The 9,844-nt window shown below is 39.9% G+C and overlaps 1 protein-coding gene across 3 annotated transcripts in view; it reads left to right on the top strand.

Annotated features, from left to right (window-relative positions):
- Positions 1–9,844, top strand: part of Tbpl2 (TATA-box binding protein like 2) — a 25,657-nt gene that overhangs the window by 12,211 nt on the left and 3,602 nt on the right. For 2 of the 3 annotated variants that reach the window (XR_002380390.1, XM_021194404.1), the window contains exon 6: positions 8,711–8,805. Coding sequence is in view for 2 of the 3 variants with exons in the window: in XM_021194404.1 (XP_021050063.1) it covers positions 8,711–8,805 (95 nt within the window). In the remaining variant the exon portion in view is untranslated. Of the gene's footprint in view, positions 1–8,707; positions 8,806–9,844 lie in introns of all 3 variants that reach the window. The other variant, XM_021194402.1, reaches the window with a different exon arrangement.

Genomic DNA, 9,844 nt, shown 5'->3' with positions numbered 1-9,844 from the left:
TAACATAGTCAAAATGTCCATCCTGCCAAAAGCAATCTACAGATTCAATGCAATCCCCATCAAAATTCCAACCCAATTCTTCACAGAGTTAGAAAGGGTGATTGGCAAATTCATCTGGAATAATAAAAAACCTAGGATAGCAAAAACCTCCTGGCTTCTTTAATCCTAATCTCCACAACCAGAGTGGCTCCCAGTCCTCAGCTCAGCCCTCAGAGAGGGCAGCTCAGGCTTCAGGGATCACAATCTCTCTTGAGTACACACTGGGGCCAAACTCCTAACCTAATGTAGGATGGCAGATGCTTTTACATTCTCTTGATTACTTCAGGCTTATTCCACCTTTCTCCCTCCTTTGGGAGTGAGCAGTGAGGCTGTTCATCTGTGTGGGTGAGGACAGTGGCAGGGGGCTTTGATAGCTTTCCTTGTAGACCCAACCCAACAGAAGTTTAAAGTATCTGGACTTTTCTTAACTGTCAAACTCTAGTTCATTCCTAGATCTAGCTTGGACAGTGCATTCTCCTTCCTCCTCATTATTTTCATCTCCTCTTCCATACAACTTGCTTATTGAGTGATTATGCTATCTGTTATTATTATTATTATTATTTTTTATTTTTCAAATGTCTGAGTTTTGTGAACAGCTTTGTCTTTTCCTTATACAATATACATTGCCTCTAGGTGTGTTTTCTTCTTCAACCCAGGGATAATTTATAAACTTAGTACATACTCCATTTTTATACTTCATTTTTAAATATGCAATCACTGCCATTTTGTTGTTGAGAATCTTGAGCCACAGGTCTCCAGCTCCCTTCTGAGAACACAAGAATGAGCTCCATCTCAACTCAAAGCATGGCTGAGGTAGACTCCTAGTTCTCCCTTCAGGCCATTTGGGGCTCGACATGCTGTGTGCAATTCATCTTCCTTCTTCCCTTCCTTTCTCAATGACATGCAGAGGGATCACAGTAGACAATGACAGTCACCTATCACCATTTTCACTTTTTAAAAACAAAACTGCCGGAAGAGCAAGAGTAGACTCAGCTGCTTGGCTTATATCTTCCAAAAGCAGCCCATACCAGTCTTGTGTTCCCAACCAGCCAGATTTATGAGCCTAGTCATTTTTGCTGTGTCTGGCTGGAAGGTAGACTTTGTCTTCCAGAAACTTTCCACTCTCACTCTGGCCTCCCTCAAAAGCATTCTGTCAGGCCTTCATCCACAGATTATAGATGTCAATACAAGTGTGCGTATATGCTTAACATTGGGAGCCTTAAGGGTCTTTTCTAAGCAGAGAAAGAGATTTCTTCTTAGCTTAGAGGTTTCTCAATGCCCAGAGCTTGTGGGAAACATGACACCCATCACTCATGATCAGGTCAAGAGTAATTTAAGGTCTGAAAATTTGCATTTCAACATCTAATTCAGTCCTAGTTTTGAAATAAGGTCTGGCTATATAACACAGGCTGGTCTCACACTATATCAATCCTCTTGTCTCAGCCTCCTGAGTGTTGGGATTATAAGCATGCACAACCAGGTCTGGGGGGTATTAAAGCCAGTGTCTCCTGTCTTTTAGGCAAGGGCTCTACCACCTAGCTACATTACCAACATAGTTTTCCCCTTGCTACCTTCTCTATCAATCTATATTACAATCATCTTTATAGCTTTTTGTGAGCATTTCTACTTTAGTTTTAACTAAGAAAATATGCTAATTACTTGTTAAGGGTCTAAACTCCAGGTGAGTATTGTGTAGTAGCTGATACCACAGGCCACCTATGCAGTCTTAGTCCCTTGACCATCTGGAGTTGCCTTACTAAAATAAAGACAAATTGTCAAGGTTAGTCATGAACTGTGGTAGGCACTATGGAGCTGAGACAACTCTATGTGCTATGGAACTATGAACAGGGCATTTTGTGTTACGGTGGATCTGGAGAGTCAGAAAAGTGCTTCTGGAGAGGTGTTACTGTAAGAAGATTCAAGGGTGAACTGGCCAAGAAATTGTCATGTATTTGAAGTCAGCTTCTCTTGGGTGGTCTGTGCCCTTTGTCCTTTCTGTTTCAGCTCTTATTTACACTGATATGTGAAATGCATCTCTAATCAAGAGTTCATTGTGCTTGTCACTTTAAAAACATAGTTTGGGAAGGACCTTCACACTCTTCAGGACAATTCCCTTTGTCTCCAGCAAGGGCTTCTACAGTTTTATTGGTTGAAGAACTGTGGGCATTGTCAGTGTGGTCTGGTTCATCCCTTTGTACACATGGAGATTCAGGCAGATCCTAATGTGCCACTTTTCAGATTCCTTACTTTCTTTATACCTATTCTCCATAAGCCATTACTTGGAGAACAGTTGTACTTTTGTACACTCTCTGGGGTGACATCTCAACTTTTTCCATGTCTCTGTGTCCTTCTCTGGGCTGGAACGTGGAGACTCAGTTCTTAAGACCTATCCTTTGCTCTGTAAAGATCCAGCACATATTTCTAGTAAATCTTTGTGATTTACTACTTACAGGAATAAATTGTTAACTTTACATGTTTGGTATAGTATAACTGGTTCCTTTGTATAGCATCTGTCCAAAGACAAGTACATGTGATCTTAAACTTTTATTTTTTGGTTTTATTTGTTAAAAATGTTCATCAGTTTATAAATGCATACAAAATGTACATATTATTGGGAACTCAGAAAATTCATAAAAAAATTTATATACTGTTACTGGCAAGCTTTAGTTCAGTGTAACAAGCAAAGAGTATTTAACTAACAAGATCAAGTACCAAACCTGATGCTGAAAGTTAATCTCCATTTCTAATCACCTAGGGTGGCTATCAAATGTGAGAAACATTAATCAAAAATTAGCTCTTTTCCAAAATCTCATAAAAATATTTTATTGGATATTCTCTTTATTTACATTTCAAATGTTATCTCCTTTCTCAATTCCGCACCCCCTTCCTGGAACCCCCCTATCCCATCCCTCATCCCCCTGCTTCTATGAGGGTATTCTTCCATACACCCAGCCACTCTTGCCTCACCCCTCTCCATTCCCCTACATTGGGGCATTTATCACGCCTTCATGGGACCATGGTCCTCACTTTCCACTGATACCTAATGAGGCCATCCTCTACTATGTATGCAGCTGGAGCCATGTATACTCCTTGGTTGGTGGCTTAGTCCATGGGAGCTCGGGGGGGGGGGCGTCTGGTTGATTGATACTGTTGTTCTTCCTATAGGGTTGCAAACCTCTTCAGCTCCTTCAGTCCTTTCTCTAACTCCTCCAATGGGGACCCTGCACTCAGTTCAAATGTTTGGCTGCTAGCATTTGCCTCTGTATTGGTAAGGCTCTGGCGAAGCCTTTCAGGAGACAGTTATATCAGGCTCCCTTCAGCAAGCATTTCTTGGCATCCACAATAGTGCCTGGGTTTGGTGACAGTCTATGGGATGAATCCCCAGGTGGGACAGTCTCTGGATGGCCTTTCCTTCAGTCTCTGCCCTACACTTTGTCTTCATAATTTTTCCCATGAGTATCTTGTTCACTTTCTAAGAAGGACAAAAGAACCCACACTTTGGTCCTCCATCTTCTTGAGTGTCATGTGGTCTGTGAATTGTATCATGTGTATTCCGAACTTTTGTGCTAATATCCACTTATCAGTGAATACATAGCGTGTGTGCTCTTTTGTGATTGGGTTTCCTTACTCAGGATAATATTTTCTAGTTATATCCATTTGCCTAAGAATTTCATGAAGTCAACATTTTAAAGAGATATTCCATTGTGTATATGTACCACATTTTCTATATCCATTCCTCTGTTGAAGGACATCTGGGTTCTTTCTAGATTCTGGCTAGTATGAACATAGTGGAGCATGTGACCTTGTTATGTTGGAGAATCGTTTGGGTATATGTCCAGGAGTGGGATAGCTGGGTCCTCAGATAATACCATGTCCAATTATCTGAGGAACTGCCAGACTGATTTCCAGAATGGTTNTACCAGCTTGCAATCCCACCAACAATGGAGGAGTATTCCTCTTTCTCCTTATCCTCGCCAACATCTACTGTCAACCTGAGTTTTTGATCTTAGCCAAACTTATTGGTTTGAGGTAGAATCTCAAAGTTGTTTTGATTTGCATTTCCCTAATGGCTAAGGATGTTGAACATTTCTTAAGTGCTTCTCAGCCATTCCATATTCCTCAGTTGAAAATTTTTTGTTTAGCTCTGTACCCCATTTTTAATAGGGTTATTTGACTCTCTGAAGTCTTAACTTCTCGAGTTCTTTGTATATATTGGATATTAGCACTCTATCTGATGTAGGATTGGTAAAGATCTTTTCCCAATTTGTTTGTTGCCATTTTGTCCTCTTGACAAGTTTCCTTTGCCTTACAGAAGCTTTGCAATTTTATGATGTCCCATTTGTCAGTTTTTGATCTTAGAGCCTAAGTAATTGTTGTTCTATTCAGGAATTTTCCCCCTCTACCTATGTGTTTGTGGCTCTTCCCCACTTTTTTTCTGTAAGTTTCAGTGTATCTGGTTTTATGTGGAAGTCCTTTATCCAATTGGACTTGAGCTTTGTAGAAGGAGATAAGAATGGGTCAATTTGCATTTTTCTGTATGCTGACCACCAGTTTAAACAACACCAGTTTTAAAGATGCTGTCTTTTTTACAATGCATGGTTTTAGCTCCTTTGACAAAGATGAAGTGACCATAAGTATGTGGTTTCATTTCTGGGTCTTCAATTTTATTCCAATAATATTCCTGCCTGTCTCTATGCCAATACCATATAGGTTTTATCTCTATTGCTGTGTTGTACAGCTTGAGGTCAGTGATGGTTATTCTCCCAGAATTTCTTTTATTGCTGAGAATAGTTTTTGCTATCCTGGGTTTTTTGTTATTCCAGATGTTTTGCTAATTGTTCTTTCTAACTCTATGAAGAACTAAAGAATTAAGTTGGAATATTGTTTTTTTCACTATTTTCTATTTTTAAATTAGATATTTTCTTTATTTACATTTCAAATGTTATCCCATTTCAAAGTTTCCCCTCCAAAAATCCCCTATCCTCTCCCCTCTCCCCTTGCTCACCAACCCACCAACTCCAGTTTCCTGGCCCAGATATTCCCCTATACTGGAGTATAGAACTTTCACAGGACTATATCTTCAAGGCTCTTTCCCACATTCTCCTCTATAAGTTTCAGTGTCTCTGGTTTTAAGTGGAGTTCATCGATCCACTTAGACTTGAGCTTTGTACAAGGAGATAAGAATGGATCAATTCACAATTTTCAACATGCTAACTGCCAGTTGAGCCAGCACCATTTGTTGAAAATGCTGTCTTCTTTCCACTGGAGGGTTTTACCTCCTTTGTCAAAGATCAAGTGACCATAGGTGTGTGGGTTCATTTCTGGGTCTTCCATTGTATTCCACTGATCTACCTGTCTGTCACTGTACCAGTCCCATGCAGTTTTTAATCACAATTGCTCTGTAGAACAGCTTGAGGTCTGGGATGGTGATTCCACCAGAGGTTCTTCTATTTTTGAGAAGAGTGTTTGCTATCCTAGGTTTTTTGTTATTCCAGATGAATTTGCAAATTGCCCTTTCTAATTCGTTGAAGAATTGAGTTGGAATTTTGATGGGGATTGCATTTAACCTGCAGATTGCTTTAAGGAAGATAGCCATTTTGACTATATTAATCCTGCCAATCCTTGAGCATGGTAGATCTTCCCATTTTCTGAGATCTTTTTCGATTTCTTTCTTCAATGACTTGAAGTTCTTGTCATACAGCTCTTTCACTTGCTTGATTAGAATTACACCAAGGTATGTAATACTATTTGTGATCATTGTGAAGGGTGTCATTTTCATAATTTCTTTCTCAGCCTGTTTATTCTTTGAGTAGAGGAAGGCTACTGATTTGTTTGAGTTAATGCTATATCCAGCCACTTAGCTGAAGTTGTTTATCAGGTTTAGGAGTTCTGTAGTGGAACTTTTGGGGTCACTTAAGTATACTATCATATTATCTGCAAATAGTAATATTTTGGGACATACTTCTCCTGTGGGGGCTGTGGGGGTGGAAACTATGACAGGAGGCAGGGGTCCAGGAGACATGGAGGAACACTTACTGTCCCATGTAGGTGAATTATCACCACCAGGTTCTACCGGGGTTCAGACCTCAGCTCAACTGGAGACCAAGCTGTCTGTGCAGAGCCCATTGTCCCACAGGACTGAATTTGTGGAAAGATATTTTGTAAATTTGGTTTTGTCATGGAATATCTTGTTTTCTCCATCTACAGTAATTGAGAATTTTGCCGGGTATAGTAGCCTGGGCTGGCATTTGTGTTCTCTTAGGGTCTGTACAATATCTGCCCAGGATCTTATAGCTTTCATAGTCTCTTGTGAGAAGTCTGATATAATTCTGTTCAGTCTGCCTGTATATGTTACTTGACCTTTTTCCCTGACTGTGTATTAGTCAGGGTTCTCTAGAGTCACAGAACTTATGGATAGTCTCTATATAGTAAAGGAATTTATTGATGACTTACAGTCTGCAGTCCAATTCCCAACAATGGTTCAGTAGTAGCTGTGAATGGAAGTCCAAGGGTCTAGCAGTTGCTGAGTCCCACACGGCAAGAAGGCAAAAGAGTGAGAACAAGACTGCCTTCTTCCAATGTCCTTATGAAGGTCTCCAGCAGAAGGTGTAGCCCAGATTAAAGGTGTGTGCCACCACACCTTTAATCCCAGATGACCTTGAACTCAGAGATCTCCCTGTCTTAATCTTCTGGAATCCATAGCCACTATGCCTCAAGATCTCCATACCAAGATCCAGATCAGAAACTTCTATCTCCCAGCCTCCAGATTAGAGTCACTGGTGAGCCTTCCAATTCTGGATTGTAGTTCATAACAAATATAGTCAAGTTGACAACTGAAAGGAATTGAATTCAAGAAAAGCAAAGAACTTATAGTTACTACACTGCTTTTAATATTCTTTCTTTGTTTGGTGAATTTGGTGTTTTGATTATTATGTGACAAGAGGAATTTCTTTTCTGGTCCAGTCTATTTGGAGTTCTGTAGGGTTCTTGTATGTTCATGGGCATCTCTCTCTTTAGGTTAGGGAAGTTTTCTTCCAAAATTTTGTTGAAGATATTTACTGGCCCTTTAATTTGGGAATCTTGGTTCTCTTATCCTTAGGTTTGGTCTTCTCATTGTGTCCTGGATTTCCTGGATGTTTTGGCTTAGGAGCTTTTTGCTGTTTGCATTTTCTTTGAGTGTTGTGTCAATGTTTTCTGTGGTATCTTCTGCACCTGAGATTCTCTCTTCTATCTCTTGTATTCTGTTGGTGATGCTTGCATCTATGACTTCTGATCTCTTTTCTAGGTTTTCTATCTCCAGGGTTGTCTCCCTTTGTCATTTCTTTATTGTTCCTATTTCTATTTTTAGATCTTGGATGGTTTTGTTCATTTTCCTTTGCTTGTTTGATTGTGTTCTATAATTCTTTAAGAGATCTTTTTGTTTCCTCTTTAAGGACTTCTAGCTGTTTACTTTTATTTTCTTATATTTCTTTAAAGGAGTTATTTATATCCTTCTTAAATTCCTCTATCATCATCATGAGAAGTGATTTTAGATCTGAATCTTGCTTTTCTAGTGTGATGGTGTATCCAGGACTTGGTATGGTTGGAGAGTTGGGTTCTGATGATGCCAAGTAACCATGGTATCTGTTGCTTATGTTCTTCAGTTTGCCCCCCACCATCTGATTATCTCTAGTGCTACCTGACCTTCCTGTGTCTGACTGGAGCCTGTCCTTCCTGTGATCCTTATTGTGTCAGAACTCCTCAGATTTCTCTGTCTCTGAGATCCTGTGATTCTGGGATCTCGTGATCCTGGGTGTGTTAAAGTGCCTGGGAGTGGAGCTTTCTCTTTGTATTGTGAGGCTGCTTGTGGAGTTCAAGCCCAAGGTCTGCTCAGGGTGCCTGCTCAGACCAGAAGGAATCCATGCCACTAGTCAGGTGGGGTTCCTGGGTCCCTGGATTCTGCTGGTCCCAGTTACTCCCGGTGTTGGTACAGATGTTGAGTCCTCACCTCTGGTCCTATGATCCTGGGCTTGTTAAGAGAACCCGGGAGTGGAGCTTCCTCTGGGTGTTGTGGGACTGGCTGTGGAGTTCAAGTCCAAGGTCTGCTCAGGGCACTGGCCCAGAACTGGAAGCCAAAAATTATCTGGTTATGATGGCCTGAAATCCTAGATCTCAGGAAGCTGAGGCAGGAAGACCACAAGATCAAGGTCAGCTTGAGCTATGCATAGCAAGTACTGGATCAATCTTAGAAACACACAAGGAGGCCTTGCTTTAAAAAAACCAATAAAATGTAATCATTCTAGAGACAGTCTTACTATGTAGCCCAGACTTGTCTTAAACTCTCAATTCTCCCTTGGTCTCATGAGTGCTGGAATTTACAGGCATTAGCAACCAATCCCCAGTCACTAAAAAAAGCTCTTGTTTTTGAATGTCTTAAGTGTCTACAGTTAGGGCCGGGATTGTAGCTCAGTGTCATGGCACTTCCCTAAAATGTTTAGGGCTCTGGGTTTAATCCTAGCATAAAAACAAAATTTACACTCAAAACACTATTCTTGCTGAGAGAGACAAGAAGAGGCTTTTAGTAAAATGGTAGTTTCTACAACTGTGAGGTGAGATTTAACATGTGGGATCTTGAATATTCTGAAAAACCAGTGAATGGCTGTCCTATTTATCATTTTCTCTGTCTCAGCAGTTATGAACCTGAACTTTTCCCCGGCCTTATTTATAAGATGGTAAAACCACAGGTTGTGTTGTTAATCTTTGCATCTGGAAAAGTTGTGTTAACAGGTAAGTTCTAAGGCTACTATCCCACTGCATAAAATGTAAAGCTATGTGCATGTTTCACTACTTGAGTACTTCATGGAATTCTATGCATTCCTTTCATAACAGGTAATTTTTGCTATACTGGGGAGAAAATGATATCATGCTCAGATCTCAATTCCTAAAATTCATATTACTTGATGTATATTTATATCTTGCCATATTGCTTTATATCAACCATCATCACACATGCAGCTTAACTTGCTACTTGAATCTCTTCAAGGAGGATTTTAATAAAGTTGTACAATGTTCTAAGGCAGAGACTGACACATCTTCTCTGTAAAGAGCCAAACACTAAATATTTACTCTGATGGACCTGATATCATAAAGAGGCTTTGGACTGTGAATTATGTGACTATGATTTAGAAGTGCCACATAATAGTAGTGTTATATTTTCTCCCAATCACTTAAAGATGTAGAAGTCACTTTTGTCCATAAGCTGACAAAATATAGTCACTACACTGTTTTTGCCAGCTGTACTGCTTTTTTCTTACTCCTGTTTTAACAGGTTAATGAATCAAATGCNTCTTCTCATTGCCAGATATGTCTATGCTCCCTTGTGTTTGTGATGTATAAATGGGAAAAGCACTTGACTACTTTGTTTGAGANTTATTGGTATAAGTGCTCAGAAGTTAAACTTTCATTTATTACTGTTTGAAAATCTCTGAGCATAAATTTCCAAGTTCCTTTAAAGGCATCTACAGTATATTCTTCTATAATCAAACCTTCCTTCTAAACAGTTTATCAAAACTTCCATTAGTATTCGATTAGTAGCAGAGGCAGGCAAATCTATGTAAATAAGAGGTCATTCCAGTCTACATAGTTCCAGGCCACCAACCAGGGTTACATAGCAAGATCCTATCCCCAATACCGCCACACACAGCTTGACTAGTTCANGTCATTGTATTTCTGGTTGGTGGGGCAGGAGATGAATTTACAAATCTGATGTCCAAATGACAGACTCTTAATTTTGGGTACCTACCATGTACCTGTACTGTGTTAGAAT

Source organism: Mus pahari, chromosome 3 (assembly GCF_900095145.1).
Source record: "Mus pahari chromosome 3, PAHARI_EIJ_v1.1, whole genome shotgun sequence".
Classification (NCBI taxonomy): Eukaryota; Metazoa; Chordata; class Mammalia; order Rodentia; family Muridae; genus Mus; species Mus pahari.
The sequence above is the reverse complement of the archived record's forward strand: the minus strand, read 5'-3'. Positions and strand labels throughout refer to the sequence as shown.